General features: G+C 43.3%; 2 protein-coding genes across 3 annotated transcripts in view; both read left to right on the top strand.

Annotated features, from left to right (window-relative positions):
• Positions 1–4,842, top strand: part of LOC112222519 (cyclin-dependent kinase 14) — a 223,581-nt gene extending 218,739 nt beyond the window's left edge. For both annotated transcript variants that reach the window (XM_042304826.1, XM_042304827.1), the window contains one exon: positions 2,996–4,842. The gene's annotated coding sequence lies outside the window, so the exon portion shown is untranslated. The remainder of the gene's footprint in view (positions 1–2,995) is intronic.
• Positions 4,843–9,026: 4,184 nt separating this feature from the next.
• fzd1 (frizzled class receptor 1) lies at positions 9,027–12,877 on the top strand. The gene has a single exon (XM_024404813.2). The coding sequence runs from the start codon at positions 9,385–9,387 to the stop codon at positions 11,062–11,064; it is 1,680 nt and encodes a 559-aa protein (XP_024260581.2). The 5' UTR covers positions 9,027–9,384; the 3' UTR covers positions 11,065–12,877.
• Positions 12,878–20,902: the final 8,025 nt, after the last annotated feature.

Genomic DNA, 20,902 nt, shown 5'->3' with positions numbered 1-20,902 from the left:
ATGTGTGTGTGTGTGTGTGTGTGTGTGTGTGTGCGTGTGTGCGTATGTGTGTATGTGTGTGTGTGTGTGTGTGTGTGTGTGTGTGTGTGTGTGTGTGTGTGTGTGTGTGTGTGTGTGTGTGTGTGTGTGTGTGTGTGTGTACGAGAGAGACAGAGAGTGTATAATTTAGTTGATTTAGGCATTCTAAATGATTAATTATTGTTACTAGTACACTGGAAACGGCTGCTCATGTAAGACCAGTGAAGTCTGCAGTAGCCATGGCAACCCAACACAGCAGTAGCCATAACACAGCATTCCTGTCATTCTAATGGCTGGAAACTTTTAAGTCCAGTCTACATCCAGTAGGGAACCTTTGGGTTTTTTAATTAAACCTGTGCTTAAAAGAAATGGAAAATGATTTGTCTTAATTAAAATCACTCCAAATCCTCAATTCACTAACACACACACCTACATACCCACACACACAGTTTATAGCCCAGCACGTAAAACAGTTTGTTAAAGCATCAGGGATGTCTCAGCTGAGGGTGTTGTGTGAGTGATTTTTAATGGCGGGCTGACGCACCTCATTACCCCGGGATCAGACATGATGGGACCGCTGTGGAGGTTAGGGGTCAGAGGGCGTGATCTCTGGAGGGATGGTAGGCAGAGGGTGTCAGGCTTCCTCAGTCAAGCTTGCCTGACTACCAATGTAGACAACTCCTGTTAATTCAGGGTGTTTTGGATTGATAATCATCTGTAGAATTTAGAACCAAATCCTGTTTGTTAAAGAGACCTGTAAAAATGTAATTGAGTGTGGTTATATGCACACAGTAATGCGATTATTGTGGATCGTCAGATTAATATAATAGTTTGATTAAAACGTTTACATGCTTTGCAAGAAGACCGATTTCCCAAATAATCCTGTTTACATGGACACATCTGAGATCAGGCTACCTGATGGCACTCTGATAAATGCAGAAAATCACCAATCAAAATAAAGGTTTTACCACAGTGACCATGTTCTTTTTGGGAAGCATATTTGATTCTGAGTTGGGACATAAAAAGTTTGTATGTGAAAACCACTTCTAAGTCACATACATTCAGTTGTTCCAAACTGACTCGTACTAAAGGGGGAGGCTCTCGGCTGGTGCTGGTGCCCAGATCTAATACACCACTGGAACGTTTATTTACATGTCCTAATCATTCAAAGGATTGCTCAGAACACCAGGTGTTTTAATCAGCGTATGCTTACTATGATTTTGACCTTACGCCGATTAAGCTAAGCAGAGCAAGGTGTTTACATGACTAATGCATAATCTGCCTACTGCCAAAGTCAGTTTAATATCATATTATTAGTGTGCATGTAAATGTACTCATTGATAAGCTAGTTAAGGCCTATTTGAAATATTTGACTGTTTTAAAACCCCTCTGTGTTTTTTGTCTACATTATTATGTCCATGGTGTTTATATGCTACTTAGGCTTATTTGAAGTGTGTTAGTATTCTGCAACACCTGAGAGGTTTGTCTCCATTCTCTGAGGTGTTCATCTGGGGTTATTAGTATTTCCAGACCTGCTGCTTCACGGTAGTGACAGGCTCTTTGATCAGGCAGATATAAGGGATGAAAGGTGTGTGTGTTGAGGAGGGGATTGTCTGGGGAGCGACCCGCTCACTGCAAGACTCACTGGCTGCCCGATGAACATCTAGAGAAGAACTGTGCTGATATTTGAACATGGCCTCAAACGCGGGTGTGGGCGAGTGGAGGGGGAAGGGTGATCAGAGAGAGAAAGGTTAGCTTGTGTTTTTTTTTGTAGTCACCTCTTCTTATTCTCTCTCTCAATCTCTCTCTCTCCATTGTTAAATATCCCACCACCCAGCACTAAGCACTTTCCCTTCTTAATGATGTCATTGTGTGTGTGGGGGGGTTCTGTCTATTTACCATTGTATGACAGACAACAGCTGGCCCTATTGGACATGGCCACACCCTACAAAATCCTACCCATCTGGTTCCTTAAGCGGAACCCCCTACACACACACACTCACTCACACACACACACTCACTCACACACACTCATCTTTAGTACTTTTTCATCCCACAGGACTAAATCAGGCCTCAAAAACAACACATTCCATTGTTGACTTAAAGAGTATATGATACTGTAGGGAGGAGAGCAAAATGAGAGAGGGAGGAGACAGAGATCCCTCTGTGTGGGCCTCATGACCTGCCATCCAATAACTCACCCTGAGGCAGAGAAAGATGAACGGGAGAGAGACTGAGTGCTTCTGTGACCTTGAACTTCTCAGCCTCACATCCTCTCTCCTTTTCTCTCTCTGTCTGTTTATCCCCTTTTCTCTGTTTCTGTCCTATGTCCACTCCGTTCACCTCGCGGTGTCCTTTTTGACCTAAACAAGACTCCATACTCTATCCCTGCTTTAAACCATGCAACCTGAAGTCAAGCTCATCTTCTCGCTACTTCTCTTTCTCCCTCTTACCCCTCTCTCTCACACACAAACACACACACACGCGCAACACACACACACACACATGCGCACACACGCACGCGCGCCCGCACCCACAAACACTAACACACACACATTCCTACACCGCCTGTATGTGTTTTTGAGTCAGAGAGCTGTATGAGCAGCAGATAAAGGAGGCGTCCATCCAAGGCTTCAGATTCCTGGCATAGACTGCCTCACATCCACTGGGAATGGACTTCCAAAGGCTGAGCGAGAGACAGAAAGAGAAAGGGGGGAAAGAGTGAGAGAGGGGGGGACACAGGGAGAGACATGCATTATTTATTATTGCAGTATGGTCACTAGAAAGAAAGAAGGGGATTAGAGGAGCGCTCCAAGCCAGCCAGGTCTACTGGGTTATTTCTCTCTCTCTCTCCGTCTCTATTTTTCTCTCTCTTTTTACTTCTCTCCTAAGGGGTCGTTCAGAAATAAGGTAGTTGTGGTTAGTTCATTTCCAGTTGGGAGATTAACTAAAGTGTTTGTGTGTGTGTGTTTTTCAGGTTGCTGCTGTGGTCAGTCCAAGAGAGAAGGACAAAGACACTGAGATGGAGGAACCACCGGGATCACATTCCCTCTTCTGTTTCTTTAACTTATTACCTTTCCAACTGTGTGTGTGTGTGTGTGTGTGTGTGTGTGTGTGTGTGTGTGTGTGTGTGTGTGTGTGTGTGTGTGTGTGTGTGTGTGTGTGTGTGTGTGTGTGTGTGTGTGTGTGTGTGTATACATTTTGGTGGGTGACACCTCCAATTTCAGTTTTATAATTTGCCATTTTTGTTGACTTTTATAATGTTATGATACTCATATATCGTTGACACATTTACAATACCCTTAATCATCAAGGGACTTTACAATACTATTGATATATACTGTGGCTTGTGTTTCTAACTACCTATGTGAGAATGTATATTTGTGTGTACAGTATACTCATATTTAGAAAAAATATATCACGGACTCCAAGAAAGCTTACATTCTTTCACAAACATGCTGCACTTGCATGTATTCACGCACGCATGCACAAACTCACACGTACACACACACACACGTACACACACACACGTACACACACACTGGACAGTTTCACTCACAACACAAACTTGAACTGAGAATGACAAGCGGTGGTAATGTTTCTCTTGAACTTTGAACTGTTCCTCCTGTGTAACTGTCAGGCCAGGGTCAAATGGCATCAAATCAATAATAATCATAAGAGCAATGGTAGTAATACTGTAATAGTGATACTGGTGATAATAATCCGTCTCTGCTGGAGATGATGCATACACACAAAGCAATGAGCGTCGATGACATCGTGAAGAGTCACATGTTATATGGTACATTCGCTGTGGTTCGTCTCAAGTGTATGTGGGTGTGTTATATCTGTGTGATTGCGTGTGCATCAAACATGGGCAATACCCTTCATTGGTGCTTCCATGTAGGCCATGAGGTACTGTTATCTTGTTGTGCACTGTATCTAGATGGTAAAACACAATGGCAATAGGCTCAGTGGGATTTTGATCTGGTTACTTCGACCCGTGACAATCCTCTTCTCCTCCACGTCCTTTGAACCGTCACCGTCCAGTAATGTACTGTATATCAGACGTCATCACAAATGTTTTTTAGACGATTACGTCATTGGCTGTTTGTCTCAGCTATCACGTCAATACAATTACTAGGAGCACTTTTTCTTTATATCGTGTGATATTGATCTAACAAATAGTTTTGTTTCATTGGCTGGTACAAAGATCTCTTTGTGTTCGATTTACAACTGGGTGTTGTTTTGTATAAAAATACCTGCTCATATTAGTCATGTGTGAGCTAGGTAATATAGCAATGACCAGTAACATGGAGAATATGGGTTCCTGTTTTATGGATTGATTTGAAATCTACCACTAATCTGAATGGGCCTGTACTGTTCACAAGTAGAGGGGGAGGAGAGTTCTGAGTGAGATATCATGGACACACACTGACGATCAGGAGAGATTCGTTTTCTTAATCCACTCTGACACCCTTAGAAAGACGTGTGTGTGCACTCACACACACACTAACACACACACGCATGAGAATACATGAGAGACAGTCACAGGTATTATACTGTAGACACTTGGCCACACACAGTCCCTCTCCAGCCCTGCCTCACCTGCTAGTCTATCATAGAGGGAGGAGGAGGACACGCTAAAAGGAAAGGAGTCTTGTAGAAGGCTTTGACATAGTTCTCCATATGGCCAAGTCCATGTTGTGTTACAGCTTTAATTGTCCCACTGTTACGGTTTTCTTCCGTCGAAAGAGAGTCGGACCAAAATGCAGCGTGGTTAATACGATACATGTTTAATGACGAATAAACACGACAATACAAAAACAACAAACGGAACGTGAAAACCTATACAGCCTATCTGGTGACAACTAACACAAAGACAGGAACAATCACCCACGAAACACTCAAAGAATATGGCTGCCTAAATATGGTTCCCAATCAGAGACAACGAGAATCACCTGCCTCTGATTGAGAACCGCCTCAGGCAACCATAGACTTTGCTAGAACACCCCACTAAGCCACAATCCCAAAACCTATGAAAAACCCCCATACATAAACACAACACAAAATGAACCCATGTCACACCCTGGCCTGACCAAATAAATAAAGAAAACACAAAATACTAAGACCAGGGCGTGACACCCACCATCTCTAGTGGTGGTCGGTGTGGTATAGAGCACTCAAGGCAACGACAGAGAAACACAGTGATAGTGACAACTTGTGTCATTAGCTTTTTGAGAATGCACTTTCTACTTGCCCTACTGTACATTCCAGCTTATTAAAAATGTCACTTTTTGCACCTGTGTTGTCCTTAATCACATGCCCTTGCCTGCACAGACTAGAAATATCAGTGCCCTGCCTTGTCAACCATAGTATAGGCCAACAGATCCCAGTTTCCAACCCCAGTGAGACTTTTTAAGGAGAACTACTACAAATACTTGAAGTGATTTCATCGAACTTCAGTGTCATTCCTGGTGGGGCAAGAGATTCTGTGTTGTGGTAGTGAAGACGGTGAGGAAGGATGGAGAGTAGAGTGGCGTCTTCAGGTGACTGAAGCAGTGTGACAGAGGAGGGTTAATACCAGAGAGCTCTGCTGAGATAGATCGCCCAGCTCGCTCTGCTCGGCCTTGCATGGCTTTATGGGATACAGGAGGTATTAAGCAGCTGAATAATTATTGTTGATACGTTACTCTCCTGCTTTCTGTCTGTGTGGCATATCACTTTTCTTTCCCCCCCTTTTTATTTTGTGCCTTTGTGTCCCAGAAGTTTCTTCCTTTGCCTCCTGCCCGCGACATCACATAAACATGAAAATACTGTATATGTATTGGACTACCTGCCTGCCTGCGTGGGTGGAGTTCCTGAAAGCTATTTTTTTCTCCTTTGGGAACAAAAAGCATTTTCTCTATGAAGGGAAATCTTGGGAAAGAAGTAGTGAAATTGCACATTGAGCACTGTGGTGGTCGAAATTATGAACATTTTAATGGGGCCTACTAGCATTTTAATGTTACCATTGGTTCTTGCTTGTAAAGTTAACTTCCAGATGTTTAATAAAATCCATTTACAAATACACCATTCAAATCTGAATTGGGGAATGGCTTAAGATGGATCTGTTTGCTATACTGGCCATGCTACGGAATGTGCACATTCTGAGTCATATTTCGAGATACATGTCAATATTTAATCATTTTGTATCCTTTGTTATAAACTGTCTCACTAGGCTGTATATAAAAGGGGAGGTGAAACGCCTTGTGTAAAATTTAATAGTGACGCTTGTACTATGTTTGCGTACATACAGGGTCACGCGTGTCTCCTTTGCGCCATAAAAGAGAGGATTCGTATTAAATATATATGGATATATACACATACAGTATATTTTTTGGCCTTGTCAGTTTCTTAACTGCGTAGACGTACAGTATATGTTGGGAAAGGCGTTTTGGAACCAGACATGCAACCCCCGCTGTACTCAACACTGAATCTGTGTTTTACAGTACAAAAAAAAGCTTCTCTTGCGTATCTATTTTTTCTTTTTTTGTATAATGCTCTGAAAATACATCATTTTTCACAAGTGGTTTCGGACATAGAAGAACTGTTACCGGTCACTTTATAAACTGAAACTTAGGATATAATAGTAGAATAGCTGTTGCATTACCTATTTGTTACGACCTGTATGTAATGTTATTATGGAAGATGTAATGTCCTTCTGTAAATGTTGTTTATTGTTGGTTTACCTGAAATAAATAAAGTTTATTAATGCTTCAAACTGTGTTCAGCTACCAATGCAAAACAGCTGTTGTTAGGTCATGTATTACATACTTACATACATTCTTTCATGCTAATTCTACCACAACTCCATTCTAATGTGGTCATGCTAGTGTGGATATTGGTTGCCTTTGTCCTCCTATTCATCAGTATTTACATAGTTAGCTACTTCCTGAAATTAGTTATCCCTGGAATTGATATAAGTACCGTACTTAGTTGTTTTTTTAAGGCATCATTTCCTCAACTGTACCAGTGACAGTTTCTAGTGATTTATCCTGTATTACCAGTCCCTGTTTGATGTGAGCTCAGCTGGCCTGATTACAGAGTCCCTCTTTGTATTGTACCACAACAGTGTTTTCTCTGGACACCCACCAAGGTGTTATGTCTCTGATTCAAACCATACCAATAGGTCAACAACATCTCCAAGTCTGCATCCCTATTGACTCTGGTTAAATGTAGTGCACTATATAGGGAATAGGGTGCCATTTGGGATGAATAAATGTAACTTCAGTTATGAGTACAGTTTTCAGGCCTGCTGGTCCTCAAACAGATATAATTTATAACATGAAAACAAACAGCCTCCAGGTCATGACTGTGACAGATAGGTAGGAGAAAAATACATGGAAACTGCAACAACACAATGTTTGCTGTAAGAATGTTATGTTCATAACGTTTTTAAAGTTTCTTTGGAAAAACATGAAGTCATTCTATTCTGTTCTGTGGTTATTGCATGTGGTCATAAATGGATCTGAAACGGTTTTGCACCAAAAAATTAACCACCAAAAAATACATTTCCAATAGTTAATTCCAGTTTATCTCTTTAATGTTGGATCATATATCAACTGCATGAAGGTCAAATCTGACTCAAGGTTTTAACTTTGTTATGTTGATTGCTCTGGACAACTGTATTCCAAACTGAATACACTTGGCTAGACACCCAGCCCTAAAACAAGACATTTAGTATCATAAGTCATTTTGATTTTGTGTCTCTCTCTTGGCAGGGTGTAGCTTAAAGAACCAAATCTCACTGCATTCTTCTGTCAGGATATATTACATACTTATTGACTCCTTCTACATCCCACTGACAGACATGCCTCCTAACCAGTCAGAATGCCTGGGTGACTGATTAACATTAGGGATCCTCTGTATTTGCTTGACCTCAGCTAGTGAGCCATGATGTTTTGAATTCTCAATAGATAGTGATCTGTGACAGGTTGATAACTAGAAATACGTTTTGATGCACATCACTTGGGCTAATCATATTATTGATGCACTAGTGTTATTGATGGTTGCAATAGTAGTTGATTTGATTATTATTTATGTTGTTATGATACTGTTTTTGTACATTAAAGAGTCTTACATTATCTAATATATCTCTGGTGAACAGTAAGGTACAGTACAGTACAGTTGATGACAAATGAGAGATAATAGACTCCCTAAAAGTCAAGGGGGGCAGGACAGCCCTGTTAAGCTCACTGTAGTGGAGTATCTCCCTTCCTTCCTTTGGTGTTCTACACAGGGTCTCTCTCTCGCTCTCTCTCTCTTTTTCTCTCTCACGGTTTCCTTCCTGTTCTCCTCTACACAGGGTCTCTCCCTCCCACTGTTCCCTCTGCGTGCACCACTGTGTGAGATGGGTTTGAAACCCCTCTGATCCCAAAGGCTCATGGTGACAAACCACTTTCATCCCTGTCCCTAGGGCCTAACGGTGGAGACGACATTATGGTTGAAAGGGGTGACTGATTAAAATTATGCTGGTTGTTCTTCCCTCTCTAAAAGACCCATTTAGGCTATACTCACTTGTAATATGTAACGCGCATGGCATTTATTTAGTGTGTTTTACAGTCACACACAGTTTTACTGGATGATAATATCAAGGGAGTCTGGACTGTTACAATAGTAGGCTATTTGAGGAGGTCTAATATGATATCTCTGAGTCAATACCTCACAGTTTTAATGAACATAGAAGTTAATTAAGGGTAAAGGGTTTGCTCATATAAACGGTAGGCCTTCTGTCAGATTTGTAAAATAGTTTTTCCTTTTCCATCAGTAGTCCTAGATGTGGCTTTCAGAAGTATCATAGGCCTATTTATAAGGGCATAATTCTTATTTGAAATATGTGATATTGTTTCGGCTATAGAACTAAGACATTGAAACTCATCAGCCATGCACAAGATGAACAATTGTAGACGATCCCTAAACCATGCCATCTGTTAGTCCAACCCTTTTTTCCATATGGAGGAGAGAGACGGCTCACTGAGACAGCAGGGCGCCTGGAAACAGGTTTCAACAGCGCAGAGCAGAGAGAAGCTATCTCGTTTGTCGCGCAGCAAGAGTAGCAGAAGAACATTGCGGAGTCCGGACCTGAGTGTTGTGTATAGTAGGTTGGATTTTCTTCTCCAAATTCTGTCAGCGATATTTTTCGATTTTGTGGGATCTTCAACATCTCTGCGCAACGGCGGGGAGAAGCGAAAACAACCAAAAGTTACGCTGGAAGGGAGTAATGTTACATTTACAAGGAAAGAAAAACCGAACACAGAAAGGGAGCGGGGAAGTAGTGGCGAGCTAGCTGGCGAGCTAGCTAGTTTTGGAAGAAACCGCAAACAAAGTATGTCTGTGGCCGTGCGTAATGCTTTCGCAATGGATTACAACAGAGTACTGTGTATATTTTTGCAGGTGTTTTTATTGATCAGTTTAGGATCTATAAGGGTAAATGGACAGTATGGCGACCGGGGAATGTCTATTCCGGAGCACGGTTTTTGCCAGCCGATTTCTATTCCACTTTGTACAGACATCGCATACAACGAGACCATCATGCCAAATTTACTAGGACATACAAACCAGGAGGAAGCAGGACTCGAGGTACACCAGTTTTACCCGCTTGTGAAAGTTCAGTGTTCTCCTGATTTAAAGTTTTTCCTCTGCTCCATGTATGCGCCTGTGTGCACGGTGCTTGAGCAGGCTCTTCCCCCGTGCAGGTCACTGTGCGAGAGGGCGAGACAGGGCTGCGAGGCGCTCATGAACAAATTCGGTTTTCAGTGGCCGGTCAGCCTCGCTTGCGAGTCTTTCCCGGTTCACGGAGCGGGCGAGCTGTGCGTCGGGCAGAATATGTCGGGTCAAAACACACCGGTCAACCCCACCCCTGATGTAACGGAGCCTCCGCACGATACTGCGATTGTAAAAGGACAGTTCAAGTGCCCGGCTTCTCTGAAAGTACCCACTTATTTGAATTACCGTTTTCTCGGTGAGGATGACTGTGGCGCACCGTGCGAGCCAAAGAAATCTAACGGAATGATGTACTTCAGCGAGGAAGAGTTAAAATTCGCCAGGATATGGATAGTAATCTGGTCCGTGTTATGTTGTGCATCCACGTTATTTACCGTTCTAACCTATCTGGTGGACATGAAGCGCTTCAGCTACCCTGAGCGTCCTATTATCTTCCTATCCGGTTGCTACACCATGGTATCCATTGCCTACATAGCTGGATTTCTCCTTGAGGACAAGGTGGTTTGCAATGACAGGTTTGACAACGACATTAGGACTGTGGTGCAGGGTACCAAAAAGGAGGGTTGTACCATCCTCTTCATGATGTTGTATTTTTTCAGCATGGCCAGCTCCATCTGGTGGGTCATCCTGGCCCTCACCTGGTTCCTGGCAGCAGGGATGAAGTGGGGTCACGAAGCCATCGAGGCCAACTCGCAGTACTTCCACCTGGCGGCGTGGGCTGTGCCCGCCATTAAGACCATCACTATCCTGGCGGTGGGCCAGGTGGATGGGGATGTCCTTAGCGGCGTGTGCTTCGTGGGCATCAACAGCGTGGACGCTCTCCGAGGCTTCGTCCTGGCGCCGCTCTTTGTCTACCTCTTCATCGGCACCTCGTTCCTCCTGGCCGGCTTCGTGTCTCTGTTCCGGATCAGAACCATCATGAAGCACGACGGCACCAAGACGGAGAAGCTGGAGAAGCTGATGGTGAGGATAGGGATCTTCAGCGTGCTCTACACCGTCCCCGCCACCATCGTCATCGCCTGCTACTTCTACGAGCAGGCCTTCCGGGAGCAGTGGGAGAGGACGTGGATCAGCCAGACGTGTAAGACGTACGCCGTGCCCTGTCCGGCCCACCCACACCCCAACATGAGCCCCGACTTCACCGTCTTCATGATCAAGTACCTCATGACGCTGATCGTGGGGATAACGTCCGGGTTCTGGATCTGGTCTGGGAAGACCCTCAACTCTTGGAAGAGATTTTATACGAGACTGGCTAACAACAGACAGGGAGAGACCACAGTGTGAATGGTCTGAGTGGGGTGAGACCTCTGGATGTACTTTAGCCTATGATGGGCATCCCCCACACACAAAAAAAATGTGTTTATTTACAGACTGAATGAATGATAATCGTTTTTGGACTTAATTGCCATGCAGAGACACTCATTGGTACATGATGTTTCTATTGTACATAAAACATTTTGTGAGATTTTTGTAAGTATATATTTGTATTTAAAGATCAAAATTCTCTTTTTTTAGTGTTTCCCTCTATTAAAACCAACATTTATTTGACACACTTTGGGCATAATGAAAATGGACCTAAGTGATAAAGAGCCAGCTAACTGAGCATTTAGCATTAAGGATGTGGTTGTCTTAGGACCTGAGTTGGCTTGGTCACTGTTGGGAGAGGGTTGTAGCTGTCTTTGATCAGTAGACTGGCTCGGAACATTGTTTCTATTCTAAGCAGCAGAGTCCCATGAAAAACAATTGCTTCCTCGTGAGTCCTTATCCCCCATTATACTGTTGTTCTTTCTGTCCAACTGTTCTCTTCTATTCAACATATTTCTAAATGCCTAAATGCCTGGGATTTGAATGTTAAAAATATGATCAACATGTATTTTAAAACAAGGTATAGGTTTGTGATTATGTGTTCAACATATTTCTAAATGCCTTGGATTTGACGGTTAAAAGTACAGTCAGCATTTTTATAACAAGAAAGTTGGTATTGGTTTGGGATTGTGTGCACATGTACTGTGTGGCCTACAGGACATGAATCCTCCAAGTACAAATGTTTTCATAACCTGAACGAGAATGAGCCAGAATGAGAACATTTAGGCCAAAATAAATCCCGAATAGTTGCACCAAAGTTAAAAGCCGTCTTTTGTTGACACAATATTGTAATAGAATGAAAGTAAACCATTTGCAGGAGCTTTGTTTTATGTGTTTCCATTAGCCCTGCTGCCTATGAACAGAACAGACACACGTTGTTTGTGGCTTTGTTTACCTGTTTGAGCACTTTGAGGGGAATACTAGCCTGGTCCCAGATCTGTTTGTGCTGTCTTGCCAACCCCCAAAGAACCATAGGAGTAGGCAGGACAGCACAATCAGGTCTTGGACCAGGCTAGGGGAATACAGAATGCTGGACAGAGACAGCTCCGACTCAGAGGTGGGCTACATAACACATCAGCTGCACTCCCTAATGCTTTCTCACAGACATACAGACAGCTGAAATAGCAATACTTCACTAATGAACAAGTTGAAATACGCAGTAGCCTACTCTACAGCCGGCTGTATAATTGGCTTATAAAAACTGAAAACAAATGAATAATTGAAGGAGATAGGACAGTGCGTTTTGTAATTTTCAGACCTACAGGTAATCAGAGTCAGAAAATTATTATTCCCCAGAAGGTAATTGTTGGCAAAATGTGGCTGTATTTTTTTTACAATGGGCCCAGGTGGCAGCTTTGAGCAGTCCCCTTTCACCCCTGAGTCATTTCTCCTGGTTAAGTGTGTGTTTGTGTGTGCACACATGCTCGTGTGTGTGCGTGTGTGTCGGTGCTAACCATGCAGGATGAGCAGCTGTCTTTAGGCTTTATAAAGCTAGACACCGTGATCTGTCCCCACCTCACGCTTCTTCTGTTATGTTCTTGTCAAATGCATGAAAGTTATTTTACCCTAAATGCATGGATGGCTCTCTATTAAACCACATGTTCATGCCTTTCACATCTATTATGTTTCATTCTGCTATTCTGCATTTGTTTGTTATTAAAAACATATTTATAGAAAAATGTCTTTATATCCACACTGATTACTTTAAAGAATAAAAAATCCCACCTTTGCACCAACTGTCATGTTGATTTGAAATATCTATTATTGTCATGTGTTATATACCGGAGATGATGGATTGAATCATGCTGTTAGCCTAGTGTACATTTACATTTGAGTAATTTAGCAGGTGGTCTTATTCAGAATGACTTCCGGGAGCAATTAGGGTTAAGTGCCTTGCTCAAAGGCACATCAACATATTTTTCAACTAGTCGGCTAGAGGATTAGAACCAGCGACCTTTCGGTTCTTGGCCCAATGCTCTTAACCGCTAGGGTACCTGCCTAAAATGTAGTTTAAGATTTGGAGTGTAACAATTCTGCTTCATCGACTCTATATAGTATTCAGTTTGTAACAACATGGTAATAGCAATCATTTTTACAGCTGGAAAAGCTCAACAGCGAACATGAGTTTTATCTCAGTGGTTACAGCCAACTGTGAAGTCTGGTTTGAAAAATTACTTCCTTATCCCGGGTGGATGTTAATCAAATGCAGCTCTCTGGTTAGGCTAAATGAGGTGGATGGGAATCTTGTGAATGGTTGGTATGCACTGTGAACGCTCAGAGGCCTTGCTTGTGTAGGGGCATTGTTGCTTTGCACTTAAAATAGCTTGTGTCCCATGTCTGGCAGTCACATACGTAGGTCAGCTACTCAACTTTCATACAGCCATTGTTTAGGGTAGTTTTGTTGTTGTCTTTAATTTTGTTGCTCTGTTCACTCTTGTATCTATTGTGTCCAAGCTTCTCTGAAGTCTGTGGCTGTATAGTTTGTGGCTAAACTGACCATAACTTAATGTGAACTATATATATGGCTCATGTCCAGTAGTTTATGCATACGCACAGTTTAATCCGCTGCGCTGAAGATCTGCTTTATAGCACGGGTGACAATTCAAAGCAATGTCCCCAAGGTCGCGGAGACTCTGCATTCATGGTAAACGATACGTCGGCTCAATCGGAAATTACCTTTAAATGTGATCTGCACTACAACGCAGATATTCTGAGCTGCGGATTAAACCGAGCCCTTAGTCTCAGACAGGTTAGCAGGTGTGCTGAAGAACACTCCCCATTTTCGCTGTATCAGTGAGATGTTGTAAGTGCTTGGCACAGAGTTGAGGACTTGATTCAATGCAGTGCCTAAGCAACCTTCAGGTCATTTAGCTGAATGGTAGCCACTTCTAGTCTCTGGATTCATAGTAACATGGGCTATGTTTTCCTCCTATAAGAGTACCACTGACCGACCTCTATGGACGTACAGTACATGCCTTAATTTCAAGCCCTTATTGATTTGACTTAGCTGACTGAACATATACTAAGGCTGCATCACAAATGGCATCATATTCTCTATATGGTACACTACTTTTGACCCGGGCCCATAGGGAATAGGGTGCCATTTATGACACACATAATATGTGTATGCTAGGTCTCACTCTGTCTGCCTCCCTCCCTGTCAGTGTGTCTTCCTGATGCCTGGCTTGCTACTGGTTTGTCAGGAAGTGCTTGTACAGCCAGCAGCCCAGGCCAGAGCACACAGAGAACTGCTTGTCCCTCAGTCTCAGTCCCTCTCCTCTCTGCTGCTCTGTGGTCAGACTTTAGGCCTACTCTACTCTGGCCTGGAATGCTGGGAGCTGGAGGAGGACAGGAGAGAGAGTATAGAGACACAATATAAACCTAAACCTCAGCATCAGCATGCATTTATGGCCCAGTCACACAAGTTGCCTTGGACATTTTAAGAAGGCTATCGTGTTAATGTTGCCACACGATGGATGTAATGATATTTATTCATAATGCAGAGAGCTCAGTGACATGTCCTAGTTTTGGAAAATACTGGAATAATTGCTCAAATACTGCTGCTGTTTTCAAATGACTCAAATAACATTCTGCTTCACCTGTCACTATGTATGAGGTTGACCTTATGAACTTCTGATGCCTCTATCTTCACAGAGGACATGGCAGGTCACACAGTGGTGATGTTATTGTGTGTTTACTCTCCTAGTACCTCCCCCATCAGCCCAGACAACAGGTTTTATGACTGTGGAGCATTTCAGACTTGTCTGACTGCATGTTGTTGTTAGCTGATCCCACTGAGCATTTATCACCTCAGGGTAGACTTTGTAAAGAATGCTAAAGCTATGCTAACCAACTGACTGTAGTGCACTTTGGGAAGAATGTGAATGCTAACTGTCTATAGTGCCAGCCTGCCAGGTAGATGCAAAAACAAATCTCTTCGTCTGTCTTAGTCTATTATAGGTGAATATAAAGAAGGCTACATTTCTGTTTTATAACCTAGAACAGTGGTTCCCAAACTGGGGCAATGGGTCGGCAGGGGGGGGGCGTGGGGGTCAGTCTGGTTTTCAAATTACTCTTGAATGAAAGTTGCAATAGTAGAATGCACAAGGTGCCATTTCGAATTGGGTAGTGCATCATCAGTTCCTCTTGTCTTGTCAGTCATTGCAGACCTTAGAGAGCTATTTATAACTTGTCAGAAATGTCCAGATCAACTAGACTATGTCAGCTAACGATTTTTAACTAGGTTTTTTTTAGCCCAAAGATTTTGTGGTAATGTTTGAGTCACTCAGATGTGATATCTGAGTGACTCAAACATTACCACAAAATCTTTGTATAGACATTACCACAAAATCTTTGTATAGACATTACCACAAAATCTTTGAATAGACATTAGACATGGCAAAATGTATAGAATTGCAAGAAAAGTAGCTTTAAAACGGCAACATATCCCCTGCACCCCATGACAAAATGTATAGAGTTGCAGGAAATTAGCATTAAACCTGCAAAATGTTCTCTCCACCAACAAGACGAGTGTGAACAGTTTGTGTCATGAACCGCTTGTGCCCATCGAAATAGACGTGGCGCGAGCGCGTCCAGGGGTGGCTCGGAATGTTCCCCGATGCTGGAAGGTAGAACTGAGTGAAAAAGTTTAGGAACCCCTGGCCTAGAACGTGTTCATCCATCCATGTATTTAAAATAATAAAAAGTGATTTTCAGGCTCTGTTTTCTCAGTCATAAGACATGCACACAGAGTCTGAAACACACACACACTGACCTTGTCATCCCGTTTCCCAGCGGCCCCTGCCTGAGCCTGTCTGAGTGTGTTGAGATGGTCATGTCTGACATTGCCTCTCACACAAATCACTGCTGTTTCACAACGCCCTCCACTGCAGAAGCTCTCACTCACTGTGTTGAAAAGAACAAGTCAAACATACTTAAACAGGCCTTTCACAGCAGAGCATTGAAGCTCTAGTTTGTGTCATCAACCCTGATTTGTGATAAGGTTGGAATGTTCATCGTCAGTGAACATCTACAATAACAATACAATCACTGAAGTGTTCTTTTTAATGCAATATATTTGAACAAGGCAGTATTTATGGGAATATGAAACAGATTTTTCATGTTCATTCCTTGGAGTCTCCTGGTAGTGAGCTCATCTGAGCCCAGCTATAATTAGGTTTTGTTGTTTGTAGCCTGCAGGAAAATAGACTTCCAGTACGAATCCTACTGTACATTGTTTCCATACATAGCACACAGTTAAACATTCCAATTTTGTGTTGAAACCTCCTCAAGGTCAAAGCAGCTCCTGTTCACTCTCTAACACTCTCTAACTCTCTCTCTCTCTCTCAGTAGAAAGCAGATTACAGTATATTGTACCATGCTGTCCATCTGATCCAGTGAACTTGACCTGCCCCTCACACACACCTGGAAGAGATGTCACACCGGATGTGTCCTTGCTGCCTGGGTTCCTTGGGATGTCCCTACCTCATTGAAGTTGACATTTAAAATGGTTGGTAAGGGTTAAGGTTAGGGTAAGGGTAGGGATGAAGTTTAGGGTAGGTACATCCCGAGGATCCCAGATAGCACCCACCACACCAGATCACATGCCAACATCAATATCTGTCATTGGCTGTTGGTTTTGTTGGAGCAATCTCCTCTCTGAGATCATTCTTATGTTTACTTTCCTTACCTACACATTTCATTCCTAAAGCCTTTTCTTTATCTGAAACGAGGAGCCGCTATGTTTCTGGTAACACTTTATTTGCCTACTGCCTACAGAAGGACTTCATAAGACACAGTACATTTCTGACATCAGGAGTCTCTATGTGCATGTTTGTATAGAATTTGCATTGCAATTTAGATAAAGCCTTCTGAACCCTTTTCCTGTGTCGTTATTTCTGTCAGGCCAATCGGAGGATTATTTTACACCACATTGAGAGCAGAGCAGAGAGAGTGAAGAAGTGCAGCAGTGTTCTGTGATGGCAGCCTTTTCCCTAGGGAGGTGTTGTCAATTCCCCGGTACCAATCGTAATTACGGTTTGTGATATCGTGTGACAGGGTTATCAAAGATTGCACTGCTGCGAAACCCTCTTCCTCAGGGAGAGGAGAGCAGCTCCTAACGAGGTGTCAATCACTGGGCCAACATGCCTGGGGGAGGAGGAGGAAGAGGAGGAACGTTATCTTCTGCTTATCTCTGGAAGTGAGTCATCCCTCCCTCCCTCCCTCCCTCCCTCCCTCCCATCTCTCTCTCTCTTTCTCTTTCTCTCTCTTAGAGAGGGGTTCTTTTTCAGATTGCACATTACACTGCCTAGCAACATATAGCAATATGGATCCTCGTTCATGTATTTTCTCTAGATAGCATTATTGTTCTCATTGGTGCCGAACACAATGCCCAAAAGTCACTACTGAAGATGATGAACACCCTAACTTTCTCTGCTAGCAGTTTATCAGATCTATGTAGGGGATGAATGTTTAATGTTCACAAATGAGCGCGCTTGAAACGTCTGCATGTGGAAAGTAGCTCAGTCACACTAAACCCAGTACATACAATCTCAACTCCCGTTGAGTGTACAGCTCTGGATTTTAAATGTGGGTTGTTTCAAACTGTTGACATACTTCTGCAGACGACAGGGTGGATAAAAACAGTAACTGTCCCCTCCCACATAGTTAGGCAGCCGTAAAGATGAATTTGATCCCACTTCCGTGACGACTCTGTCATTAAGGTTTCCTCACATACTCTCTGTAAATCAGCCCGACACTCATTGATGGCTGTCTGTGGCTTCCTGCCCCTACGGGACAAACAGACTAACCCAGGCCATACACAGCACACACACACACACATTCTCAACCAAACTGCGTTATGAGGGACAAAAAATGATTCAGTTACTTTACACATGGATTGAAAAACGCACACACACAAGAAGACATAGTAATGCTATCTATCGCCCACTGCGATCCAGCCACATATGGTGGTTCAGTTTCACAGGGTGATTCACTCCGTCAGACAGTGATTTAATCTCTAATAGGGATTCAATGGAACATCACTCAGTATAGGAGCAACAGTGAGTTTCCCTGGGGGAGAGAAAAAAATACAGATCAAATTGAATTATTCCTCAGCATCCTCACAGTGTTTCAGGCAGAGTTGAATAGAACTATGCGAGCATGACATTTCTTAATAGGATCCGTCTGTTTTCAACCTCTTGTTGTTTCGTAAAGAAGTGCATATAGGAGCTGTGAGAGGGCAAGAGAGAGGGAAGAGAAATGAGTATGCCATGGTGATGGCCAGTAAAGATTACACCACTTTGGCTTTGACCAAAGTCCTGCTGTTTCATCTGCTGTTTAAATGAATAATTGTCGTAATCCCTTTAGAACGCCTATATAGCTGCTTCAGCAGTCAGGTAAAGTACAAGTAGGTGTAAGGACCTTTTATGCAGTATGACTTTGGTCATACATTCTTGTGAAGCATCTTTGTGGTGCTTATAAATACTTTATGGATACGCTCATGTTGATTTGAGCTTTTGACACCACACACACACACACACACACACACACACACACACACAGAGAGAGAGAGAACGTAACTACCACTGAGAGTGTTTGGGCCTGTGGTAATGAGAACACACAGACAGGCTACAGAGCCCTCCTAATGGGAAACACAGGGACAATGTATAAATACAAATACCGCTCTCTTTCTGTGTGTGTGCTGCCAAGGGGGAGGAGCAGGGGGCTCTGCCAACACACCCAAGGCTATAGTGAGGCTAATGAGAACCATGTTGGTGGGTGTTTCCAAGATGGCGTAGCAGTCAGACGTCTTTGTCCTCATCCCGTCGTGTCCCATATATATATATATATCTTTTTATATATTTTTCTTCTCATATCTTTTTATATTTTTCTAAACCTCAACTTCAAAATACTCTCCTCACCCAATGTGGTGTGGATCTGCTTTTTTTCTAAAGTATTCTTCTTTACTTCTGAACCGGAATCCCCCAACAGAAGCTAGCCAGCTAACTAGCTACTAGCTAGTAGTCAGCTAATCACTGCTAGCGATCATCAGCTAACCTATAGCTCGGAAAACTCTCGCCAGTTTGCACAACACAATTCAAACCAGAGCATACCGGACCTATTTTCTCTCTATATCCTCCGATTCCTATCGCCAGCTCTGAACCTTTTCACCTGGATCATCGCAGCTAGCTAGCTGCAATCCGAGTGGCTACTCCTGACTAACGTCTCTAAAACCGAAGCAAGCACCAGTTAACCTGGAGCTAGCCCATGCTAGGCCCTTCTCCCGGCTAGCTGAAGAGGTCCATCAGCCACTCCGGGGCAACAATACCTATTTTGCCAATTGTCCCGGACCCCTTTTACTGCCGGCACCAAGCTCCTTCATGACTGGACTACCGATGTAATCTGCCCGAGGGGGTTATTCAATTGGCTCCTACGTCGCGACGTCCCCTGAATGCCCATCTGCTAGTCTGCTAGCCACGGCCCGCTAGCTGTCTAGAGCATATTGAACTGTTAGCTGAAGAGATCCACCAGCCAATTTCTTAGGGTACTATACCTATTTTGTCAATTGGACTGGACCCCTTTGATACACGGAACCCTACTAATCCATCACGACTGGTCTATCGACATAACCGCACAAGGAGGCTATAACAGACTTCCTCCGTCGCGACATCCCTCTAAGGCCCTTCTGCTAGCTTGCTAGCCCCGGCCTGCTAGCTGTCTGAATCACCATGTCTCCAGCCAGCCTAACAACTCACTGGACCCCTATGATCACTCGGCTATGCATGCCTCTCCCTAATGTCAATATGCCTTGTCCATTGCTGTTCTGGTTAGTGATTATTGTCTTGTTTCACTGTAGAGCCTCTAGCCCTGCTCAATATGCCTTAGCCAAACCTTTAGTTCCACCTCCCACACATGTGGTGACATCCGCTAGTTTAAATGTTTCTAGAGACAATATCTCTCTCATCACTCAATGCCTAGGTTTACCTCCAATGTATTCACATCCTACCATACATTTGTCTGTACATTATGCCTTCAATCTAATCTATCGCTCCCAGTAACCTGCTCCTTTTACTCTCTGTCCCGAACGTACTAGACGGCCAGTTCTTATAGCCTTTAGCTGTACCCTTATCCTACTCCTGTTCCTCTGGTGATGTAGAGGTTAATCCAGGCCCTGCAGTGCCTAGCTCCACTCTGTAACCGTAAAAGCCTTGGTTTCATGCATGTTAACATTAGAAGCCTCCTCCCTAAGTTTGTTTTATTCACTGCTTTAGCACACTCTACCAAACTGGATGTCCTAGCCGTGTCTGAATCCTAGTTTAGGAAGACCACCAAAAACCCTGAAATTTCCATCCCTAACTTTAACATTTTCCGATAAGATAGAACTGTCAAAGGTGGCGGAGTTGCAATCTACTGCAGAGATAGCCTGCAGAGTTCTGTCATACTATCCAGGTCTGTACCCAAACAATTCGAGTTTCTACTTTTAAAAATACACCTTTCCAGAAACAAGCCTCTCAACGTTGCCGCTTGCTATAGTCCACCCTGGACACCATATGAGAATTGATTGCTCCCCATCTATCTTCAGAGCTCGTGCTACTAGGTGACCTAAACTGGGACATGCTTAACACCACGGCCATCCTACAATCTAAGCTTGATGCCCTCAATCTTACACAAATTATCAATGAACCTACCAAGTACAACCCCAAATCCGTAAACAGGGGCACCCTCATACTTGCCCTCCAAATACACCTCTGCTGTT

The sequence above is a fragment of the Oncorhynchus tshawytscha genome, linkage group LG23, assembly GCF_018296145.1.
Source record: "Oncorhynchus tshawytscha isolate Ot180627B linkage group LG23, Otsh_v2.0, whole genome shotgun sequence".
NCBI lineage: Eukaryota > Metazoa > Chordata > Actinopteri > Salmoniformes > Salmonidae > Oncorhynchus > Oncorhynchus tshawytscha.
Note: the sequence above shows the minus strand (reverse complement) of the source record. Positions and strands in the feature narration are given on the sequence as shown.